Source organism: Calcarisporiella thermophila (assembly GCF_041956535.1).
Source record: "Calcarisporiella thermophila strain CBS 279.70 unplaced genomic scaffold VTP21scaffold_15, whole genome shotgun sequence".
Taxonomy (NCBI): Eukaryota; Fungi; Calcarisporiellomycota; class Calcarisporiellomycetes; order Calcarisporiellales; family Calcarisporiellaceae; genus Calcarisporiella; species Calcarisporiella thermophila.
Window position 1 is genome coordinate 641,935 of NW_027192205.1, and position 22,935 is coordinate 664,869.

At 42.2% G+C, this 22,935-nt stretch overlaps 8 protein-coding genes and 4 non-coding genes across 12 annotated transcripts; 6 read left to right on the forward strand and 6 right to left on the reverse strand.

Annotated features, from left to right (window-relative positions):
• Positions 1-173: 173 nt before the first annotated feature.
• VTP21DRAFT_t182 lies at positions 174-247 on the forward strand. Its single transcript has one exon. It is a non-coding gene; the product is annotated as a tRNA-Val (tRNA).
• A 156-nt stretch (positions 248-403) lies between these two features.
• On the reverse strand, positions 404-2,657 carry VTP21DRAFT_2866 (uncharacterized protein; the record flags this gene model as incomplete). Its single annotated transcript, XM_069393105.1, has 8 exons — positions 404-788; positions 854-1,325; positions 1,401-1,631; positions 1,687-1,843; positions 1,904-2,046; positions 2,102-2,334; positions 2,398-2,524; positions 2,639-2,657. The coding sequence occupies 8 exons, from the start codon at positions 2,655-2,657 to the stop codon at positions 404-406; spliced, it is 1,767 nt and encodes a 588-aa protein (XP_069250114.1).
• A 175-nt stretch (positions 2,658-2,832) lies between these two features.
• On the forward strand, positions 2,833-7,890 carry VTP21DRAFT_2867 (uncharacterized protein; the record flags this gene model as incomplete). The annotated part of the gene is made up of 20 exons (XM_069393106.1): positions 2,833-3,000; positions 3,077-3,343; positions 3,421-3,485; positions 3,552-3,645; positions 3,705-3,805; positions 3,866-3,963; positions 4,022-4,086; positions 4,149-4,239; positions 4,299-4,534; positions 4,605-4,807; positions 4,865-4,965; positions 5,031-5,337; positions 5,409-5,480; positions 5,542-5,651; positions 5,713-6,020; positions 6,085-6,314; positions 6,376-6,431; positions 6,498-6,619; positions 6,673-6,827; positions 6,891-7,890. 20 exons carry the CDS (start codon positions 2,833-2,835, stop codon positions 7,888-7,890), a joined length of 3,849 nt encoding a protein of 1,282 aa, XP_069250115.1.
• A 145-nt stretch (positions 7,891-8,035) lies between these two features.
• Positions 8,036-8,394, reverse strand: VTP21DRAFT_2868 (uncharacterized protein; the record flags this gene model as incomplete). Its single annotated transcript, XM_069393107.1, has 3 exons — positions 8,036-8,086; positions 8,155-8,191; positions 8,261-8,394. The coding sequence occupies 3 exons, from the start codon at positions 8,392-8,394 to the stop codon at positions 8,036-8,038; spliced, it is 222 nt and encodes a 73-aa protein (XP_069250116.1).
• Positions 8,395-8,657: 263 nt separating this feature from the next.
• On the forward strand, positions 8,658-9,955 carry VTP21DRAFT_2869 (uncharacterized protein; the record flags this gene model as incomplete). The annotated part of the gene is made up of 4 exons (XM_069393108.1): positions 8,658-9,090; positions 9,157-9,312; positions 9,372-9,574; positions 9,635-9,955. The coding sequence occupies 4 exons, from the start codon at positions 8,658-8,660 to the stop codon at positions 9,953-9,955; spliced, it is 1,113 nt and encodes a 370-aa protein (XP_069250117.1).
• Positions 9,956-10,793: 838 nt separating this feature from the next.
• On the forward strand, positions 10,794-13,144 carry VTP21DRAFT_2870 (uncharacterized protein; the record flags this gene model as incomplete). Its single annotated transcript, XM_069393110.1, has 11 exons — positions 10,794-11,052; positions 11,111-11,164; positions 11,223-11,342; positions 11,410-11,613; positions 11,729-12,261; positions 12,327-12,408; positions 12,468-12,521; positions 12,594-12,682; positions 12,740-12,839; positions 12,901-12,971; positions 13,046-13,144. The coding sequence occupies 11 exons, from the start codon at positions 10,794-10,796 to the stop codon at positions 13,142-13,144; spliced, it is 1,665 nt and encodes a 554-aa protein (XP_069250118.1).
• A 471-nt stretch (positions 13,145-13,615) lies between these two features.
• Positions 13,616-17,249, forward strand: VTP21DRAFT_2871 (uncharacterized protein; the record flags this gene model as incomplete). The annotated part of the gene is made up of 2 exons (XM_069393111.1): positions 13,616-13,673; positions 13,738-17,249. 2 exons carry the CDS (start codon positions 13,616-13,618, stop codon positions 17,247-17,249), a joined length of 3,570 nt encoding a protein of 1,189 aa, XP_069250119.1.
• A 1,737-nt stretch (positions 17,250-18,986) lies between these two features.
• VTP21DRAFT_2872 (uncharacterized protein) lies at positions 18,987-19,940 on the reverse strand (the record flags this gene model as incomplete). The annotated part of the gene is made up of 1 exon (XM_069393112.1): positions 18,987-19,940. The coding sequence occupies one exon, from the start codon at positions 19,938-19,940 to the stop codon at positions 18,987-18,989; it is 954 nt and encodes a 317-aa protein (XP_069250120.1).
• A 937-nt stretch (positions 19,941-20,877) lies between these two features.
• VTP21DRAFT_2873 (uncharacterized protein) lies at positions 20,878-21,675 on the reverse strand (the record flags this gene model as incomplete). The annotated part of the gene is made up of 2 exons (XM_069393113.1): positions 20,878-21,071; positions 21,534-21,675. 2 exons carry the CDS (start codon positions 21,673-21,675, stop codon positions 20,878-20,880), a joined length of 336 nt encoding a protein of 111 aa, XP_069250121.1.
• Positions 21,391-21,462, reverse strand: VTP21DRAFT_t186. The gene has a single exon. It is a non-coding gene; the product is annotated as a tRNA-Thr (tRNA).
• Positions 21,676-22,289: 614 nt separating the features above from the next.
• VTP21DRAFT_t183 lies at positions 22,290-22,361 on the forward strand. The gene has a single exon. It is a non-coding gene; the product is annotated as a tRNA-Thr (tRNA).
• Positions 22,362-22,778: 417 nt separating this feature from the next.
• On the reverse strand, positions 22,779-22,851 carry VTP21DRAFT_t185. Its single transcript has one exon. It is a non-coding gene; the product is annotated as a tRNA-Ala (tRNA).
• Between the last annotated feature and the right edge of the window lie 84 nt (positions 22,852-22,935).

Here is a 22,935-nt window from a genome sequence, read left to right on the forward strand (position 1 = left end):
TAGCAAAATTTAAAAAAACTTATATTGTTTTTTATTGTCAGAATACAAAAATGAAATAATTTTATTAATTACACATAATATTCAATACTCATATTAATGTTTAAACTTAAAATTCTTTATTTTTTTTGTTTTTTCACGACTATAATTAATCTAATCTCTCCAATCGGTGTAGAGTTTTCGTGGTGTAGTTGGTTATCACGTACGCCTCACACGCGTAAGGTCTCCGGTTCGAACCCGGACGAAAACATTTTTTTACTCTTTAAACCATTGACAAATATTTTTTATTACAAAAATATTTATATTCTTATATTAATTAATTCATCGATTTATATCCAATATAAACAAATCGAAGTCCTTAAGAGGAATATATATATTATGATTGTCAATTTATAATTCTCTCCAACTAGTGGTGGAACAAGCGGAGGTTCGTCATACAATAAACAATGCCATATCCGTTCGCGGCTTGAATGACCTGTTCGTCTTGAATGCTACCGCTAGGTGCTGCGATATAGGATACTCCACTTTGACGTGCACGGTGCACATTATCTGGGAACGGGAAGAAAGCATCAGATGACAGAGAAACGCCACTTAATTGATCCAAATGCGCACGGCGCTCCTCTGCGGAGAGAGGTTCTGGCACAGTATTAAACATTGATGCCCAAGCTTCATATTCTGCGCCTTTGCCGATTTTGTCGAGGATATAAAGATCGATTGCGTTTGATTTATCAGCACGCTTTGCTTCTTTTTTGAAGTCGAAGTTGAGAATCTTTGGATGATGACGAAGCCACCTATTAAAATAGAGTAGCCAACATAAAATTGAGAGCAACGATCCTGTTTATCCGTATGAAATTACCAGTTATCTGCCTTGTCACCTGCGAGGCGGGTGCAGTGAATACGTGACTGCTGGCCGGCTCCCAAACCGATTACCATTCCGTTTTTGGCGTAGCACACGGAATTCGACTGCGTATATTTGAGAGCAATGGTTGCCACTACTAAATCGATGACTGCATTTTTCGGCAGGTCCTTATTGCTACTGACAATGTTTTGGAAGAGCGAGTCATCTATCTTGGCATCATTTCGTTTCTGCTCAAGGTACAGGCCATAGACTTGTCGCTTTTCCATTTCCTCGGGGACATAGGCTGGGTCCATCTTAAGCACAGTGTATTTACCAGCCTTCTTCTTTGAAAGAATCTCAAGCGCCGCGGGTTCGAAATCAGGAGCAATCACTCCGTCAGAGACTTCACGGGAAATAATCTTGGCGGTGAGAACATCGACTTTGTCACTTAGGGCAATCCAGTCACCGAATGAGGACATGCGATCAGCACCTAGAGATATTGAGGAGTTGTTAAAATCGATCTCGTTACGAGATTTCTACAGCATTGGTGTTTTTGGCCACCTACCACGAGCACGAGCATATGCACAAGCCAATGGTGTAAGCTCTGGCAAATCGTCGACAAAATACACTTTTTTCTCTACATCACTCAATGGCAATCCAACAGCAGCACCTGCGGGGGATACATGTTTGAAGGAGGCAGCAGCAGGAAGTCCAGTGGACTCTTTTAGCTCTTTAACAAGTGCCCATGAGTTCAAGGCATCTAATAAATTAATGTATCCCGGAGAGCCCGACATGACTGAAACAAAAAGCTATTTAGCAAACGTTAAAAAACATTTTAGGAGAAAGTTTACCTTCAATGGGCAAATTCCCATCTTTGACATAAACTTGCGCAGGCTTTTGATGAGGATTGGCTCCATAACGCAGGGTCAATTGAGAAGTCCCAGCAGCATATTGCTGGCGGAAATACCCAGAGATAGCATCATCGTAATCGGCCGTGTGGTTGAAGGCCTAAGTATCCGTTAATATAAAACGTCCAGAGGTGTTTCGGAATTATAGAGGATATCTCACTTTAAGAGCAAACAATTTACGGGTAGTATCCGAAACTCCACCCGATTTCAACTCCTGTACAAACTGGGCATAGTCCGATGGATCCGAGAGAATTGTCACTCGGTCATGGTTTTTTGCAGCGGCGCGTAGAAGTGTCACACCACCTTGAAGCGAATAAAATTATCAGCAATATTCGTAATAATAATTAAGAACACCTACCTATATCGATCTCTTCTACAGCTTCTGGGACTGTTACTCCTGGTTTTGCAATAGTTTCCTTGAAAGGATATAGGTTGCACACAACAAAGTCTATCTTAGCAATTCCCTGCGTAGCAAGGTCCTTTTCATCACTAGGTATATTACGTGCAAGGATACCACCATGCACGGCAGGGTGTAGGGTCTTAACACGGCCACCGAGAATTTCAGGGGCTTTGGTGATATCAGAAACATCACTAAGTATACGTGTATAAAATGATTTAGAAAAAAGTAACATATCAACTTAGGGGTGCATTTACCCAATTGGAATTCCTGCCTCACGAATCATACGTGCAGTACCTCCAGAGCCCAAAAGACGCACATTTTGACCATGGAGCTCCCTGGCAAGTTCAAGAAGACCAGTTTTATTGTAAACCGAGAGGATGGCTAAAAAACACGAAGATATTAAGACATTAGGAATCCATCTTAGGAGTATGTATAATATATGCAAAAATAATGTAAGCTATTATTAAAAACTAAAAGAATATGGAAATTATGTACCAATTTTTTGGTCCGACATGACAAAAACGCAATTGCTTTGAAAAAATTCAGAAGATGCTTGAGCTTGTCAAACTGTTTGGATTTTCTAAAATGAAAAAAAAATTTCCCCGAGATTACTGAGGTAAGCCACGGATGTTGGCAGTCACTCAATACTTTTGTTACTTTTTGTGGAGAGAAAGTCTGACAAGAAATTAATGACGAGTGCGACGGCTCGCTCACCTGTCTCCTTATGGAGGCAATCGCGTCAACAGCATCCCGAAGTTCGTGCGTATACGCGTACTGTACTCCATAACCCGGTAATCCGTCAGGTAGCCTTGTGCGCCTTAAGATCTCCAGTGGCAAAAGATGTAATTTTCTCAAAGGTATTTAGCACTATCCATTTATCTAATAGAAAATGTTTTCTAACTTTGTTAATTAATAATACTTTATTTTAACAAGGAAACCTCTTTAGAGCTCTTAGAACTTCAGGAAAACTTCACGCTCAGTTCTCTGCTAGAGCAGCCTACCTTTGGTATTGTCAAAGATATGCGTGTACTGCATTGCTTCTTCAATGACGACAGGGTAGCTGGCGAACTTTCTCAGAAATGTACCACTATTCCTGGTGAAGATGTACTCGTTTTTCTATCCGACTCTGGCATGCTCTCATTTGTAACTTGGAAACCGCCAGAAGATGGAAATAAGGGTCGTTTTATTGCGGCTGCGCAGGTATCATCGTAATATTGGTCAGCCACCATAATATGAAGTACCTTAATAATCCAAATATCTTGTATTCATATTACCAGCATCCTATTTCTCGACCTGGCTTTCACTTCAAGGATACTCAGCGACTGCTATGCATTGACCCTTTGTAAGCGATTAACACTTCTAGTTTCTTAAAGTTTCCATATTAATAAGATACCTTACTTGGTCCTAGATCAAGAGTCATTGCCGCAGCCCCTTTTCAAGATTCTGTTACTATAATTACTCTAAACACACTAACTCGAGAGAACTTTGATCCCGTCAAAGAAGTAAAACAAATTTTATGAAAATTAAAAAACCTTTAACTAATCCCTTTCCATCTTATTAGGTAAAACATATTGCTTTCGAGGGAGTTGTCCTCGATATGGCATTCCTTTTTCCTTCTGATGGCCAAGAAGAATTCGCATACCTCGTAATGGCTTTTGCAGGGTGAGTGCAATAGATTCTATGGTATCTATGTTTTAGAAAGTGCTGACCCGTTTTTTATAGTGATGTGGATAAATCAATGAATATCAGCATATATCAAATAGCAACCAGCAAAATCCTGGAGCATTCAAATTTATATGCTAATATGACACTGTACCATGGTACTACTTATTCTTTAGTTTTTAATACCCCGATGTAATTTGAATTATTTTATGTCAGGTGGCCCGATTTTATTGCGCGTTATTGCAATTCCAGAATACCCGGAAAACTTCTTAGTGTTTTCAGTTAGTTAACCTATATCATTTAGAGGTTTTTTTTTGTTCCATTTAGCATTTAAATTCCTTAGGAAACTGAAGCAATGCTACTTCGCGTCTCACAAGTGGTTTCAGCAGTAACCGATTATCCACGGTGTGTCGTTCTTTCCTCTGATAACGATGGTAAGCAGACATATTCAAAGCTTATGCAGTAGTTCTCTAATGTTTTTTCATTTTTATAGCTATATTAACAGCGTTTACTTCAATCCAATCTTCTAACGGCTCACAATATCTCTATGCAAGCAGCGATGAAGGCACAATATTCAAAATCAGCCCCTCGTTGGACTGTGGAATACAAGTTTGTCGGGTAGATGACATATTTCCCGTTGGGCCTACAATGGCTTTACTCTCCTCTTCAGAAGAGTTCGGCGATATACTAGCTGTTACAGGAGAAATGTGTGACGGAGCTGTTATATCGGTTGGTCCATTATATTTGCCTCACTTAGTCAAGGTTTAATGTAATTTACAAAATGTTTGGTTTATGCTAGGTACTTGGTAGCCAGAAAATTTCCCAACTTCAAACTATAGCAAACTGGTCCCCAGTTGTTGATTTTCGTCTTGTCGATACTTACCACTCCAAATTCAATACCGCCTATTTGTGTAGTGGTCGGGGACGGTACGGAGCCATACGAGAAGTGCGATTTGGGATTGGAATTGAGACAACAGCTACCACTGCAGCGGAGTTTAATGGGTAGGCTAATTTTTGCTGCAATATGCTTTGATATTTCAACTTATTTTGGGCTGATAGGATTACCGGTATATGGAATTTAAAAAATCGACCAGAAGACAGCAACGATACCTTTTTGGTGCTTTCATTTGTACGAGAGACGAGACTCATGGATTTAGGAAGTAGGTCAATTCGAATTTTAATGCAACAGATATGTGCTGAGCATATTTCTTGCTTTTCTTTACAGCTGGTGAACTGGAAGACATTACAGATACCAGTGGCTTCGACATGAACATGAGCACGATCTATGCCTCGACACTCCCTGAAGCTCCGGGGTATCTGATGCAAGTACATAATGATGCGATTGTTATTACGCAACCAAGACGGAAGGAAAATTTAGATGATATCAAAGAGCAAGAAGTGATCCGTTGGACTCCGCCATTTGAGTGGAATATCGTGCTCGCCACAAGCGGCGGTATGAGAGTTTTCCTGTGTCTAGCTAAGGGATATAAAAATACTCTTTGCATATATACAGTGACTTTAGATGGTCATAGGTTCGAATAATTGTGTGTTACTTACCAATAAGGCTGGCGATATTAACAATTCTCGTTTTCTGATAATTAAGAGAAGCACTTTCTCTGGAGGTGTCTAAGAAATTGCAAGATGAACCTAGCTGTATTTCCTGGTGCCCCTCAGAGTAATCCTTCTCGTTGCGATTCTTTATTAAGTCCAATCAATTTTCTAACCATGCCTATTAGCGATGAATTCTATCACACATTCATTCTGCTCGGAAACCACGCCCCCTCAGTTGACATTTTCGCGTTGGGGAAAACCGGATATTTGACGCCTCACAAAAGAATAGTTTTAAGTATATACCTCATGGCTTAGAGTAACTCTGATGATTTGGTTATTTATCCTTGGTAAAATAGACGATTATGCACTCAGACTCATCAATGTTCCCCACTCTGTATTTTTAACTTGCCGTGACGATCATCGCCAGTCATATCTTGTTATTGGTCTCCGTGAAGGGAGCGTAGTTTACTTTGATGTGGATTGGGAAGAATATGGCATGCCTACATATACAAACCCGGTCATACGTCGCGTAGGAACTCTACCTGTACGTCTAATACCCGGAGAGAGAGGAGAGTTTTTAGCGCTGTCAGACCTGGAATGGAAAGTCTCATTGGGTTGGACTAGTCTTGAGTTTTCAAGAATTTTACTTGATAACCCACAGCAGGTAAGTACTCTTTTGAAAATTACATTAATTTTATTTATTTAATCCTGGTGTTAATCCTGAATAGATAACGATGGCTACCCCCTTCTCTTACAATGATTCCATCTCCACCTATATGATTATTACCGATGATGGCCGTCTTCACTTTGCCTCTCTTCGCGAGCGACCTCGATATAAGATGCGGACCATTCCATTGAACGAAATGCCCAGACGTCTAGTGTATGATGAGAAAAGTGGAAATCTGGTAGTAGCGTGCTTGGGTCGCGAGGCAATGATAAAAGTGGTTGATCCGAAAAGGTAGACGATGAAATAATCCATTTGTAAAGTAGAGGTGTGCTGACTTTTACTCTGACTGCAGAGGAAAAATCTTGCACGAAAAGAATTTATTTGAAGAGGAGATATATTGCATGATAGGTAGGCAATAGTTTATCCTCCCTTATTTGACTCGTAGATAGTTGCTTCAACTACAATGCTTTTTAGGGTGGAAGTTAAAATCCGACCACGGCTGCAAAGAGATTATTGTCGTTGGAACAGGAGTACGCACATTTTTTGATTTCAATGTTCCGCCGTCGCTGGGACTCTGCCATTTATTCGAATTGGAGGTACTTCACTTTTATTCACTTATAATTTCTCCCTGCTAATTGTTGTTCATTAGGAAAATGAACAAAAAGAAGTGCGACTTACCGAGATCTGTCACAATGATTTTCATGAGGGAGCGGTCCATGCAGTGTGTCCCCTAATGGATGACTATCTTCTCATATCGTCCGGGAAAATATTGAATATTTATCAGTTTAATTTTGAAAACAATACGTAAGCATATTTATTTGTTGTTCGATCTTTGCCAAGGGCAACTCAATTCTGCCACTTTACTAGTCTCACGCTTATCCACCGTAAGATTCTTCGTTGTCTCATCACAAGCTTGAGTACATATGGCAATCGGATCTGCGTCGGCACACAAAAGGATTCCCTCTTGCTTTTTTCATTTAGTTCTACTCCAGTGGCACCTTCTTCCGCCCATGCTGCTAATATTACTCCTACCTCGACTACAACCCTCACATTTCTTAAGAGCGAGGCCAATTCACGCATGATTGACGATAGTCTGATGCTTTCAGATAGCCTTGTAATAGCCTCTGATAAGATGGGCGGAGTATTTGGGATGGGATGTCCGGTGGATGGCAGGCGAGAGCGAGGAGATGATGAAAGTAGGGAAAGGACAACTAATAGTGGATGGAATGGGGGCGGAGTAAGTAAGAGTGTAGGCCCGTATTTTAGTGTTGGACGTGGTGAAGTCGTCCCTCGGTTTCGCGTAGGTTCACTGGTATTTCCGCATTGGAACAATACTATGAGATTAGATCTGGGTGAAGATGATTATGAGAAGGCGAGGAAGGAAATCACCTTAAGTTGGCATCAAGGATGGGATGGAAAGGGAGAAAAGGAGGGTGGTAAAGTAGACGACCAAGGGGAGAGTGTTGTCGGATGCACCGTGTTAGGAGGATTACAAGTATGGCTCCGTCTTAACCAACACGCATACGAAATACTAGTGCTTTTGCAGCGCGCCCTGGAGCGCCATTCAGGGACCAGCTTACTTCTGTCCAATCAACATTCGCGCCCGGCGCGCCACTCGTTTTCCCACGCTATAAATGGCGACTTCGTGACCTCGTTCTTATATCTTTCAGCCAGAGAGCAAGAGGAGGTCCTACTGAGATATCCGGACTTGGTAGCAAGGGTAGTCGAACCGGATGCTTGGGGCTTGTTATTGGGAAACGAAAATCGAGATATCCTGTTTGGGATAAGCGAGGTTGGGAGGAGAGTAAGAGCCATAGCCAAAGGGTTATGTGCACTGCTAGAGAAACTAGAAGGGAAATGTGTATAGATAAAATTATACCGTCATATTGAAACGGATTTTCTTTGTAATGCACTATTTTATTAAAAGATTGCTGGAAATCTAAAAGGTAAAGACGTATAGGTCATCGTACATAAAGTGCTGCTGTATTTACAACAAGATAATTGAGAATATCTCAACGATAAACAATCTGGCTTTTCGCGTGAGGCTCTCCTAGGGATGAATACTACTCGCAGTAATGAGCAAAAGAATTGAATCTTCAAACATATTGCACTTATTGATCTCTCCACTTACCGCATGTGTAACTTCTATTGTCGGTTTACCTGGACAACTAATATCGAGGATATTTCATATGTTTCAGTTAAATTCTATTAACAATTAGTTTGCAATTATGCCTTACATTCTGAAAAGTCTTGGAAAAGGAGAGCAAACAATCTTGTTTGGAACAAGTTTGCATTGGTATTGAACAATCTCAGCGAGTCTGCACTCCTCCTTTACATGTTGTTTGGGTGACGGATCAACTTGTGTAGACATGCTGACGAATGACAAGTTTTTTTTCCAAAAGAAAAGTTGATGATCGCAGGATTGACGTCAGCATAAAGGGATTTCAATAAGTTAGTCTCTGCTCTCTTGCTCCTCTTTACGCTGAAAGAGAATCAAAAAAAAAATAATTTATTCACACACGCATTTTTTCTTGTTCCTTTCTTTCTCTTCTTCTTCTCTCTTCCCTCCTCTATATATACATATATATTAATTTCACTTTATTCAAATCCGCAGAAAAAAAAATTGTCAAAAAGATGCATTCGCAACTTCAACAATACCTTCAATATCAATCGTCGATCCCGCAGCCATTGCCCACGCAATCACTTGCCTCTCAGCTCCAGGCTCTTCAATCGGGCGGAGGGAATACAGCTATACCTGCTGGACTCAATGACGCGTTCTTCCATCCCTCTACTCTCCAACAGCATCTTCAGCCGCCTAATATTTCTCAGCCACAACCTTCTTCACAGCAACAACAGCAGGCCCAGCAACAACAACAGCAGCAACAACAGCAACAACAACAACAACAGCAGCAGCAGCAGCAACAGCAGCGGTTACTCGAGGAGGAGCGAATCTACCAGCTGGTGTTAGAATTACTCAATCCTCCTGTGCGCGAACATGCTCTGTTGGAGTTGAGCAAGAAAAGAGAGCAACATCCAGATTTAGCATTGGTGCTCTGGCATTCTTGCGGTAATCTATTGAATTGATCGATGACATTTCCTAATTATGAGCTCATTTGTATTTTTTTGTTGTTAGGCATTATGTCTGTTTTACTGCAAGAGATTGTTTCCATCTATCCACTACTCTCACCGCCTAACTTGCAAACCACTGCATCTAACCGAGTTTGTAATGCTCTGGCCTTGTTGCAGTGCGTGGCAAGTCATAATGACACTCGTACCCTCTTCTTGAACTGTATGTTTGATATTCATTCATTGGTTTTTCTTGATACATAATGTTTATTATGTTTTTAGCTCATATTCCGCTCTTTCTTTATCCGTTTTTAAACACGACGAGTCGCTCTCGTCCTTTTGAGTATCTACGCCTGACAAGTCTTGGTGTAATCGGTGCATTGGTGAAGAATGATGACCCCGAGGTTATCAATTTCCTGTTGAGCACAGAAATTATACCTTTATGTCTACGCATAATGGAAACTGGGAGCGAGTTATCCAAGACGGTGCGGACCAAAATGCTATGAGTTTCTTATATTGGTACTAATTCTCATGACCCTTTCTAGGTGGCAATATTCATTGTCCAGAAGATCCTCCTTGATGAAGTTGGCCTCAGTTATATTTGCCAGACTTATGAGCGGTTTTATGCAGTTGCTGCGGTACTCCAGAACATGGTTGCACAGCTTGTTGAGACCCAAGCCGGTGCTCGCCTCCTTAAACATGTAGTCCGCTGTTATCTGCGGCTTTCGGATAATCCTAGAGCGCGTGAAGCCCTCCGTGAATGTCTACCAGAACCGTTACGCAACGGGACGTTTGCACCGATGTTGAAGGATGATATCACAACGAAACGATGCCTAGCGCAGCTCCTGCACAATCTTGCCACATAATTGCGTTCCACTAATGGTAATGGGAACAAGAAAAGAAATATCAAAATATATATATTTCGTTTGGAAATTTATTTGGTTTTTTTTTATTTCGAATTATTTTTTTGGTTGATAAGAGTGGGAATTCGGAGAGAGGAATAGAACTTTTTTTTTTCCCTTTTTTCTTTGTTGTGTTTATTTTCTTTTTTCTGTATTTTTTTTTCCCTTTTTTATTCTGCTCTTTATTTTCATTTAAATCTCCAGATTATATATTCTCTTTTATATTATAATAGGCAATGTTGTCTTTTGAGACATTTTTCTTTCTCCCTTGCTTTATCATGTATGTTTAAACTTTCAAGGATCCTCTATGAGTTTTTTTTTTTTTGTGCTCTTTTTTCTTCCTCTCCTTATAATATTCATATTTTCCACTTTTTTATGGGAGTGTGGATTTTTATTTCATTAGCGTTCTAAAAGTTTTTAAATCCTTCATTATTTCTTCCCAATAGGTCACATAAAAGGGTATTTTTGCTTTCATTATTCACATGCTCTTCATGAAATGTAGTTAGACGAGAGCTTGTGAACCAGTCGACAAAGTTCCAGTAAGAGTAGTGATAGCTTAGGTCTTAACGACCCGTGACTAAAGCTCAACATCCTACGTATACTCTAAATTGTCTACTAGGAAATAGAGTAATTAACAGCCACAAGTTAAATCGAAAAAATATTCAAAGTTTTGATCAAAAGGAGACAGATTTGATAATTTTTACGGCGCAGCTTCAGCGAAAACATAATAACGAATCGAAAAAACTAAAAATTTAGAGTGCTTTTGCCACTCTTGCCCTCAATATTGTATTGCTTATGAAAAATGACAGTAGCAAACGAGCAAAATGAACATGAAGATGCCAAGAGCGCCATTCGAAATACTGGATATCAACCTATATCTTTACCTTTTGATATCTCCGACACTTCTCTTCGGATAATCGAACGCTTGCCCGGCATGGACTCTTTGGTACATAAAATCTTGAAGGATATCTTATTTCATGCTAAAACAAGGCGTGGAGGCGGTGGTATAATAAACGGAAAGCCTGGAACAGGAAAATCGGCATTAGCTCGCTGCATTGCTGGTATATATTTCCATAGTTTAAATTGTAAATAAGAATGAGAATGCATTTCGATTTATAGAGAGCACGGGACTAGGATATAAGATTGTCAACTGTCCAGATATATTTCAAACTGGTAATCATTTCCTCTCTTTTTCTGGTTCATTCTAGCGTATCTGATTGTATAAGTTTAGATGAAGGAGAGAGTGAGCGCAAAATTGAAGAAATCTTCAAAGCTACAATTGAGTCTCCGGTGCTCTCCATTGTAATCCTGGATGAGATCGATGTTATTGCAGCTGCCAACCACCGCACAGGTATCTCTGTCGCAGAACTCAAGTATTTCATAGGAAATCCTCATATATTTAATATGATATCAACTAGGCGTCGAAGGTCGTGTCTACTCTGCGCTAGTAAACGCACTGGATGATGTGGTTGAGAAAGGGAACGTATTTGTGTTGGGAATTACAACCCGTGCACATGTGTTGGACAGAAGCGTGACGCGGCCTGGAAGATTAGATCGCGATTATGCTATTGGATTATTGACAGCAAAAGAACGGTACAAAGTGTTGAACTTACTTACCGAAAGTAAGCTAGAGCTGACAATTACTATTCCAAATACAATGATTTTTGGAAACAAATTAAATGTTATAAACCTGATAAATGACGGCTATTTTTCTTGATCCTTCGTTGATATAACTAGAAATCCCATTTGAAAAATCAGAGCGCGAAGGCATTCTCCAGGCAGTAAGTAAACGGACGCATGGTTTTGTGCCAACTGATCTGCAGAATCTTTGCACGCAAGTCGCTCTTTCCTTAATTTCTTCCCATAAATCAACCATCGCCTACTCTGACTTCGATAACGCCCTCCAATCTATTCGCCCTTCCGCCCTCTCCGAATTTCATGTTCCAATTCCTCCTGTACGCTTTAAGAATCTCTATGGAGTTAAATCTATTATAGAGGATCTGCAAGCTTCCGTCGTACGGCCCTTCGAGCACCCAGAGCATTTTCTTAGCATGGGGATTGCTCCTCCACGTGGGGTTTTAGTATATGGTCCACCCGGAGTAGGGAAAACAATGCTATGTTGTGCTCTGGCCGCAGAAACTGGTTTAAATTTCATGCATGTGGAGGCTTCACAAATTCGATCAAAGATAGTTGGAGAATCCGAGCGGAATATTGCAAAGATGTTTGCTGCAGCAAAAGGTAGCGCACCTAGCATATTGTTTATTGATCAGGTATGCGGTTACCACACTCAAGGCGCCAATTTAAGTATTACTGAAAAGACCTGGCTTACATGCAGATAGATGTGCTCGCGCCAAGGAGAGGAACCAGTACTACCTCGGAGAATACAAGCGACCGGATAGTGACTGGGATATTGACAGGTAATATTGCTCTTGTTCCCAATAATCGTGCACAGTTATATGGACTGGACCTGTATTAGAAATGGATGGTTTCTTCACTGATAACCAGGAAGTGAACGTACTGCTTATTGCTGGTGAGTGGATACACCCACGTGTCAGAAATGATTTTCTATAGTTATTATTTTACCTTTTATGCATCAACTTAGCATCCAATAGACCCCAAATGATTGACCCAGCACTGCTAAGACCTGGAAGACTTGATATACATGTGTATATGGGACCGCCGGATGCTCAAGTAAGCCAAAGTGGCGTTAAGCAGTAAAGAATATTGACTAAGTTAAAGCCCTTCTAGCAACGGCTAGAAATTTTCCAAGGAATTGCTAGTACGATGCCTTTGCAACTAGACGACAAGCAAATGCGATGGTGGGCGGAGAAAACGGAAGGATGCTCCGGTAAGTAGAGCCGCAATCGCCTTAATGAAATCGAGGTAGCCAACGGATGAGTCTACTTTAGGAGCGGATATAGAAAATTTGTGTCGCGAGGCGGCACTATTGGCCCTTAGAGAAAGCATTCAGGAAGATAAAGTATATGCACATCCAATCTTGCTATCTGGATGCCGAAGTTATTACACGAGCTAATAACGCTATGCAATAATTAGGTAACTCATGAAAATCTGCTAAGAGCACGAATTGGAGTTCGACCTTCTCTTCTTGGCTACATTCCAAGCCACCCTTATGGAGCACTTCATCCATGTTAATAAAATAGTTCACTTCACACGATACCTTCACTATTGAATAAATTTGTAACCTTGCCTTGGGCCAGAGGCTATGGAAAAAGCTACCAATCTTTGGTTAGGCGCATCAGACTCCATTCCAAAGTTAGCCAGCACGTCAAATGGACGTAGTAATTGACCGTTCAGCTTTTGCTCTAGGTTTACTCTATTTATGGCTTGTTGTTTCTGAGCAATTTGACATAATTATTCGGTGGCAAATTTTCAAATTTATCACTCGATAGATTAACTGTGCGCGACACGCCATATGTTACTGCTGCCCCAAACTAGTTATTTTTTTTTTTCATTCCCTTTTTTCTTTTTTTTTTGAAATCATAAGAGTTCATCTTGCTTTCTTTTTGAAGTCATTATTATTGAAACTACTCGAGTTAAACGCTGGGTTATACCTACCGGACTTATATCTACCAAGAGTTTGCAGACAGTTTATCACCATAAGATATGGAGTTAGAACCCGGCAAGAGTGAAGCGGACCAAGAGTGTCAGCTAGCCCGCACAGGTGATTTGCTTCTCATATTTCCTTCTTGAAAAATCTCTATATTTAAGCAACAATGCATGGTTAGACTTGGAAGTACAGAAACCTGTGCCCGCTGACAAAACGCCGACTTCTCTACCAGAAGGAATCCCTTCGCGTCCTCATGAGAAAATGCCAGTTACTGGGAAGGAATATTTTATTACACAGGAAGAACCATTCAAACTGTCGAAATTGGTAAAGGAGTTTCTAAATGACGAGAAGGATGGCGACATGCAAAGTGAGCATATTAAGCAAGAAGAAATAAGCAGTATGCCGCCGCAAAAAGAGAGTGCGAGAAATGAATACATCGAGTCCATGGATGACAGTACTACTACAGTAACACCTGGAGAGCTCTCCGAATTGAAATCAGTAAACGTTGATGCCGATACGTACCCAGAAGTATATGATGGACTAGCTGGACATGACTACGAAACCAGCGGCATTTGGCATGCTGATATTGGATCCAAGATCGAGAAACACAATGAATTGGCACGTTTCTTGGACGAAATACCAAAGGAAACTACGAAGGAGAACATTTACGAGGTTTCCGCTCATGAAAACTCGGCTCACGATATTGACGACGAAAGCTTACAGTTTAAGAAACTCGCTACGAATACTCCACCCGACGATTCTGAGCTCATGCCAAGTGCAACACCCCACCAAAACTCGAAGTCTAATGAGACATTTGGGTTGGAGACCATCGACTTGGCCCCGTCCAACGTTACAGTCAACATCCCAAAACGAGATAACATGGAATTACCGGCGGATTACCCTGAAAAAGAGAGCCACAATTCGGAAGGAGCCAAAGAGCTAGATTTAATTGAGTCTACGCAGGACGAACCTCCCGGAGTAGTCGGAGTTTACGGTGTTAGAGACAGCGCTAAAGATCATCCCACGCTTGATGAAGCTCCTAGTACTCTCGAAATTGCGGCAGAAACTCCCACGCTTGCAGATATACCCGTCACTAATGACCCCTTTGCAGTGGATGTACAAGCCATTTTTGATGAGGCTGCTAATTCAACTAGCAAACCTGCTTCCGATATGAATGAGCATAATTTTGTAGAAGATAATTCGCCAGACGAAGATATGAAGCGCAGCTCAGTAGTAAGCGAAAGTGTTAGAGAGCCAGCGACCGAGAGAGATGACAATAGTCACAATAAGATGTTGAATGCCCATGGCCCACTATCAATTGAGGATAAGTCAATTTCCGGGGACCTATACCAGGGTGAAGAAGATATGGAGGATGGATCCAAAGAAGAAAGCGTGAGCTTGAAAGAATCGGGTGTTAGTGAGCCGAGCCCATCAGCTGTGAAGGCGAATCCTGAAGAGAGAGCTATAATTGATTTGCCCAAACCCCAAATTCAGAATGAAGTAGGAGAAACAACCGCAGAAGTATCAGTGCTATTTGGGGAGCTCATAGATCAAGATTGCATTGAAGAGGATCCAAAAATGGTCGATAAAAAAAGCGAGGCAGTTCTTGGTCCCAAGTTGGAAGAAGCTACTGATGAGACGTACGAGATAAATTATGAACAGGGCGAAGAAATGAAAAGACTTGTGGATTTAGCAAGAGACAATGAGCCAGCGAAAGAAGTGATCCATGAAATCTCTCTGGATTCAATCGAAAATCCGAGTAATATCGAAGAACCTCTGGAGGAAAAGAGCTCAGTCTTGGATAGCGCTGAATATAAAGAGGGTGCATCTACTGATATAAATTGCGCAAGTGAGGATATTGACGCTTCCAATAACATCAATAACCCGAAGGCCGCCGATGATGTTCTTTGTCTATATGGAAAGGATGTGGAGACGAACGAAGAAGCTACGCCTGAATTAAATAGAAAGGTTGTATCCTCAGTTGTCGACAAAGAGGCAAACCAAGAGTCAAACCCTGATACAAATATCGAACCACGGGTCACTAGTGAAAATAATGATGCTGAGATTTCCGGTATCACTGAGGACCTTGAAACTATTAATGAGGTTCTCGAACCCTGCGATGAAAATATAGAACCAACCGATGAGGCGAAGCCGGATTTAAAAGTGAGATTTGAGCCAGCGGATTTTGGCGAGAAGACCGGTGATTCCAATGACCCGACGAAAAATCCAGAAACAGCCAAGGAGATAGAAGAAGAGGTTGCAGTGGTTGCAGAAGATGAATTAGATGCAAAAAGTTCAGATATCGACCCCGTTAATACCGAGAAGGAGACTGAGTATGTTCATAACCCCGAAGTGAATGAAGAAGGGAAAGAGAATATGCTAACGGTAAAAGCAGGGGATCATGCATCATTTGGTCTCGAGCCCGTCACTGCACATGTGTCCAGAAAAGAGACAGAAATAGCGAAAGGTATCCCAGAGAGTAGAACGGAAGTGATAGAGCACGAAAGAGATGAATCTTTTGAGCTACCTGTCGTTGATGAGAAAATCGAGGAGTTTTCAGCTAATGTTGAGCACCAGATTATTGAGAGTATGTCCAGAAATCAGAATATAGAGGAGATGGAAACGGAAATGAAGGATGAGACAAGATATGAACCGCATTCAACCGGCTTAGCTCCTACCACTGAGTTTGGACAATCTGTCGAGTCTGTCGAGCAGCAAGAGGGGCAGCATCTTGCCGTGTTTCATGAGAAAATACAAGAAAATGATAATGAGAAGGATCCTGAGGTGAACTTAAGCGCTGAAAAGGCCATCGATGAGATCAAAACGGGAGCTATACTCCTACCCGCCGAAGAGCATGAAGTCAGGATTCTCTCCCGTGGTCAAATCGAAGAATTGCCGGTTGACAAGGAAAACAACTTGTCTACGGAAGAATCTCTTACGGAGGTGAGGAAAGAATCCCAAGCTGGTCCATTGTGTCCAACGAGCCAAGAAAGCGAGATTACTGATGGGTTGGCTCAAAATGGGAGTGTCAAAGCTCAGGGTATTACATACGACAATGAGTCGACCGTAGCTAGCCTTGATATCACCCAACCGGTAACGCGAGACAATAGTATTGATGAAGCTGATCTCGACAGAGAAGGATTGGAGAAAAATAATGACTCTACTGCCGAAGTAACGAACAAGGAATTCAAAAAGGCAGAAGTATTATCTGATCGACAGGAGCCAAGTTTGACAGCCAATAATGAATTGCTCAAGGTGGAGAATGTGCTTAAAGATATATCAGGTGACAATACAGAATGTTTAGCAGCAATTTCTGCAGGACACAGCACAGAGCCGAAGATCGACCCTCGTGAAGCAATTACGGCAGATTTGCGGAAGACATCCCCTGCAAATGCACTTATGGAAGCCATAAGGGAAGAGAGTTCGCATGAATATGAGATAAAAAGGGCTGACCACACAGACGAAAACTCGGCTACTTTTCAAGATATAAACGAGGAAAATCAGCTGAGACAGAGAAAGGGCGTCCACGGGCATTTACAAAGTGCCAGCCGAGATCTACAGAAGGAGGATGGAGCGGGAAAGTCGATGACCTCCAAACAGAGCAACTTGATCCTTTATGTTTCTGGTGCCATTGTTGCCGTGCTGGTCGGGGCTGGTTTAGCGGCATACACATTTTATATTCGCAAGTAGGAGCCAGCTTTTTTTTTTTTGAGACTGTGAAAAGGAGTATCCATCCTAATTCCATATACAAGCATATACTTGTCACTCATTTTTATTACACTCGCTATATTGCCCGCAGTAATGCTAGTTTTCTCATCCATTCATTCTCTTATTCCATCCATGGATTCCATATCCCTTCACTCATTTTTGTTTATATTTTATTTTAATCCCTTTCCTATCCTTTAATCCTAATCTATTCATTAATGCGTATTACCGAGGGCAGAACGAATCCAGTCAAAGTATAGGAGGTCAAAAACAAAAGAATATGAGTCAATGTAACCAACTCCAATATCATTAGGGATTCTGCTGGAGTTTTCTCAAGTATCGACTTCATAGTATTTTATCTTGCCGTTCACCAGAACCGCGTACGCATGGAGAAATTTGCGCGTCGCAGGCAGAAAATAGGCGTTTTCATACCCGAATAAGAATTGAACTCGCAATGGCTGAATTCAGTAAGGCTTAGCATCGCTAAGTCCACTGCACCACCGCAGTAAAATTCAATTTTTTAGGGTACCAGCAAAGTAGTTCCGATTTTGGACCTTGAAAAATAAGCCTTCGGCAAGTTACCCTACCTTTCTAACTGTACAGGATTCTATTCAACAAAAGTTTCGTTGAAAAAAAAAAAAAACGCCAATTCTCAGGCTATCCATCTCTTCCCATCAGATAAATTATTAAACATAGAAAACCTGCCCGAGGAAGAAGAAAAAATGACGACTCCCAACGCTTCGAAACTCTTTCCCAAAGATGCTCGGAACACCAAGCTTCCTCACACCAAAGGATTCAACATGCCACTAGGCCTCGTTTAGGCCAAATGTATTCTTTTCACTGCTCCCATACACAATAACCTCACTTTTTTTACACTAAATCTCTACTCAACAGACCAGGAGTAGTATGGCCTGGGAAATTTTGACTTAAAAAGGTCACTGTTCATATAGAAAGGATTTTTTTATAATAAAGTCCTGTATCGATCCAAAACTTTATCTCTAAATCACACAGGATTTTCTTCAATAAAGGGTTCACGGTTAAAAATAAAGCTAGGAATCTTATCTTTGGCGACTTATCCGAATATCCAAGTACGATAAAACACATAGGCCCAAAGCACGTTCGACTTTCGTGTAGGGCGCGGAGACTATTCATGGTATAGAAAAACCAACAACAATAAAGCAGCCACCAAAATAAATGGCCAAATTCTTACAAGAAACAAAATGCATAAAGGAGACAAGGGACATCATGCTAGTGCTGGTGATGCTGAAGCCTACCCATCCGTTTCCATCAAGTAAACCTCGAGTGCACGCAAAAATCTGTGCCCTAAGAGGAAAAGCATAGATGCGGCAATCCCCACTTTCCATCGCCTAGTTTAGGCTAAGATACATTCATACCCATCCAAAGAGAAAGACTAACAGTGTATTTTCCATGTCATATATATTGACAGAGAACCCAATAAAGACAAGTGTGATAAAAAGACTATAAGTCATTACATAAATTCATACTTCTTTAGAAAGAACCGGAAAAAAAAATCGAGAGAAAGAGGGAAAGAGAGAGGGAAAAAATAGGGGAGGGGGGGAAAGCGATGTACAAATTATTTAAGAGCACACAGAGACACATTAAATATGTCTGCAATAAAGACATTTTATACCTATTTATAGAGGGAAATATAAAAACTAGGATATAGCTTTAGGGGGGAGAAATAAATTGATACAGGCTGGACTAAGAAGCCCCGGTATAGGTACTGTAGACAGGCACAGATCCATATACATAGGAAGTATCGTGTGGCATCGAGTAGTGTTGCAAAGACTGTGCGCCGTAGGGATGCACATGTGGATGCGACTGGACACGCTGGTATGAGTATGGGTCCGGGTTTGACTGTACAGGTCGGTATGCAGTATAGTTGGCATAGGTGGAGTGGGTTTCTTCCCAAGGCAGCCCGCCATAAACGGACGAAACAGCCGGGTGCTGCTGCTGCTGATGTTGCTGTACGGAGCCAGGGCCAGGAACCAAGCCTCCACTGATTAATGAATTAGGGGGGGACGATGAGGCATTGGAGCCGGAGCCAGAGCCGGGACCAGAGCCAGAAGCGCCCAGCCCCTCCTGCATAAGGGGTTCGCGGAAGTTGTGCTTTTGCAACAGCTCGGAAGAAATTTCCAGATCCGCCAGCTCGGGCACTTGACTTGGGCGCCGTAACCGCCCAACAATGACATCCTCGATGGAGTAATAGCTTACGAGATGCAGGTTCCTTCCCGCAACCACTACCGACATACTCTTCTTGATGAGCCCATCTCGCTTGAATCTGTACGAGTTGGTGAGGCTACCCACGAGGGCTCGCTCCTGGGAGCGCTCGGGGCAGTCGCGAGCTTGTTTTGAGCGATCGGTCGTGGCTGCAAAAGAGTCGCGGCGATTGCCGCGCTTGTCCAGCTCACGGTAGATAAGGAAGTTGCCCAAGATCCGCGATGGGCTCCACACACGCCCGTCGGTCCACCGCTTGATACCGGACTCCCGTTCATCGAAGACAAAGACGCTCCCCGAGCGCACTAGGGCCCGTTCCTTCTCCTGGAGCCGGCGGTTGATTTTTGGCAGGATTCCGCGCTGGCATGCCTCGAATATCAGGAGGGCATCATGGGTGGTTTCGATGTGCCCAAGGCTAAAGGATTCCGTGATGCTCATTTTTCTCAGGCCAAAGGATTCTAAGAAAGTTCACGAGAGAGGTGAGCGGCATCGAAAAGGGGAAAAGCGAGAGGAAGGTGGCTTCACGTGAGGAAACCGGTCATCGTCATGCATTCCATGCACGTAGATAAGCACCTTGCGAGGGAGATTACCTTGCGATGGGAAACAAACAGGGCGGGGCGAGACTGCTGCGAGACGAGGCCGCGAGGGAGGCAGGGCGAGGCGGGAGGCAGGGCGCGGAGAATGGGGAGAAGAAGAGAAGGGCGAGCAGGCTGGTAGCTAAAGTACGTATTAAACCTTTTTTCCTTCTATTTACTCGCGCCCAACTCCGAACGGCCCAAGCATTGGCCATGGGAGAGAGGAGGGGGAAATCCAGTGCCACACGGCTCTGCCGATTCTGTGCGACCGCCTCGGTACAAGTCCGCATGCTGGTCAATCGTGAGAACGTGACTGTAGCGCGAGAATTCGCGAGCCCCAATTGCAATATACGCACGCTTATTACATAAAGTGCGGTGCACACGGTCGCAACTTGGTGGATACTTTTGTCTTTAGGATTCGCGAAAAATGCCAACTCTCTCCCGCCTAGCTTCGCATCCCCCCCAGCCCTAATCCACGGCCAGCATATGGACGGCCCACGGCGGCCTGCCCCCTCCCCTCCCCTCCCCTCCCCCCCCCCCCGGCTCTTATTCACAAGAGCACCCGTCTGGTGCGTAAGAACCTAACCTAATCTTAATCGAGTTGGACTCACAAATGACTCCCCGCAAGAGGCCACCACAGAGGCAGGCAGCCGTGAAAACAGCTTCATTAGAGGGCTTTTGGAAGGGATAAGACACAAATAAAATGAGCGGAGAGTCACGTAGCGAGAGGGGAATAAGCATTACGTATGCACAAATAAATGTTCAAACACTTCTGGCGTATTAGGAAACGAGGCTCCAAACTAAAATGCTCGGCCAATCACCGTTGCGACGGCCATTGGAGTATGCAAAGCCTCTGATAAGTCGACGAGATCCAGTGCCCATGAAGCCAGGCTATTGAAGGATATCTCCAGGAGGCGGGTCGGAATTCCCAGCCTTTTAAGGCGCCATTCGGAAAGATAACCATTGCCGAGCTCCAGGAAAACTCTGTCCCCTTCTATTTTAGCACGACCCCTTATCAAGAGTGTAGCCAGGAATCCGAGGTTGGAGTTGCAAGCCACCGATTAGGTTGATACATAATACAGACTAGAAGCATTCGAGTCTACAAGGCCATGTGTCCGGGGATTACAACACGCTGGAAATCTTTTTATACCCTCCCCGCCAAAAAAAAAAAAAATTATGATATATTCAAGATTCAATAATTTGATCTATGCTATTAATGGTTGTTGTACTCGAATCTTGTTGTACATGCTTACTCTCATCATTAGAAAATCTTGTGTTTTGTAATTCACAAAAAAAAATGCAAAAGAGAGAACTGCCCAAGGCGCGAATCGAACGCGCGATCTTCTGTTTACGAGACAGACGCTATGCCACTAAGCCACTCGGGCATCTTGAAAACTGAGTGCTTTTAGAATATATTAAGATGATATGAAACGTGGCGCAGTTTTTATATTCTTACTCTTGCGTGGGGGAGGGTTAGTGGGATCATGGTCCAATATGATTGCCTCTGGAAGTTCATAGTATCTGAACGCTGTTTTGGAAAAAGTTCGCGTGGATTCTGGTGCAGATACCGAGGTCGTCGATGGAGCAATGCGGGCCATTTGACTGGCACTTGATTATCTGAGCCTGGAAAGTTGATGGAATATTTGCCAGAAATATTCGTCAGCCTCAGAAATCCATTGAAATAGTGGGATATAGCTGCTTTTTATTTCCTATTTGGACACGAGTTCTCGTGCCGTGTGGTTTATATAAAAAACAGTACTGAAGGATATGGCCGCTTTTTCTTTCCTTTTGGAACGCGAGAATTTGCGCCCTGCGGATTATTTAAAACATATTATACAAGCGAAGGAAGCTTCCGAACAAGATTATTAAGTACAAGAAATCAAGAAGGAAGGCTGGGATAGGTCCGTACTTGAAAAGGTTGAGCTAGGCGTTCTTTGCTTTCTCAAAATCGAAGGCTGCTTCTTGGCTATTATCGATCAGAATTAGCAAGCTCTTTCCCCACCTCAACCTTTCTTCACCATTTTACATCTGTGATTTTCTCATTGTCCTTTGATTGAAATGGGTAATCTGATAAGGAGATACACTTGAATGCGACTTCCTCATGTCCTTGGTTATCAATGACAATTGTAGTATGATATCGTCGCGAGAATTTTGTGACTGCTTTTGTTTTTTCTAATATAAAATATTAATTTTCTTTCAACTTCACAGGTAAGCCCGAGTGGCTTAGTGGCATAGCGTCTGTCTCGTAAACAGAAGATCGCGCGTTCGATTCGCGCCTTGGGCATTCCCTTTTTTTGATTTTTTTTTCTCTACTAAGGTTGTTATCCTGCTCGAAGGGTTAAATCGTGGTATATTAACTAAAATTCGGCTAAATCGCAGAGCATACAGATATCTTTTTTCGATGCTTGCTCCCCTCAATGACAAATTAGTTTATCAGGGGGGCATTGTGCGAATAATATGGTTGCTTAATTTTGCTTATAAATGTACACTGAAGAGGGAATAGGGCTAGTAGTTGTGGTTATTGTGTTGTAGGGAAAATTCCGAAAGCTCAATTACAATATCTACGATTTTCAGAGTGATCAGTTGTATAACAAATACTTTTGACTCCACTGAAAAATAATAAGCCTTTTGCCAAATTAACATTATAATGAGACGATAAATCCACGAAGTATATAAAAAACAAGAGTATTCAAAAATGTATTGGAGAACCGGGGTATCGATCCCCGTGCCTCTCGCATGCTAAGCGAGCGCTCTACCATTTGAGCTAGTCCCCCACATAATATATTAGTGTCATAAACTGAATCAGATATGAGGACTAACGAGATTGAAAACTACCCTCCGGCATCCGACTATCTGGA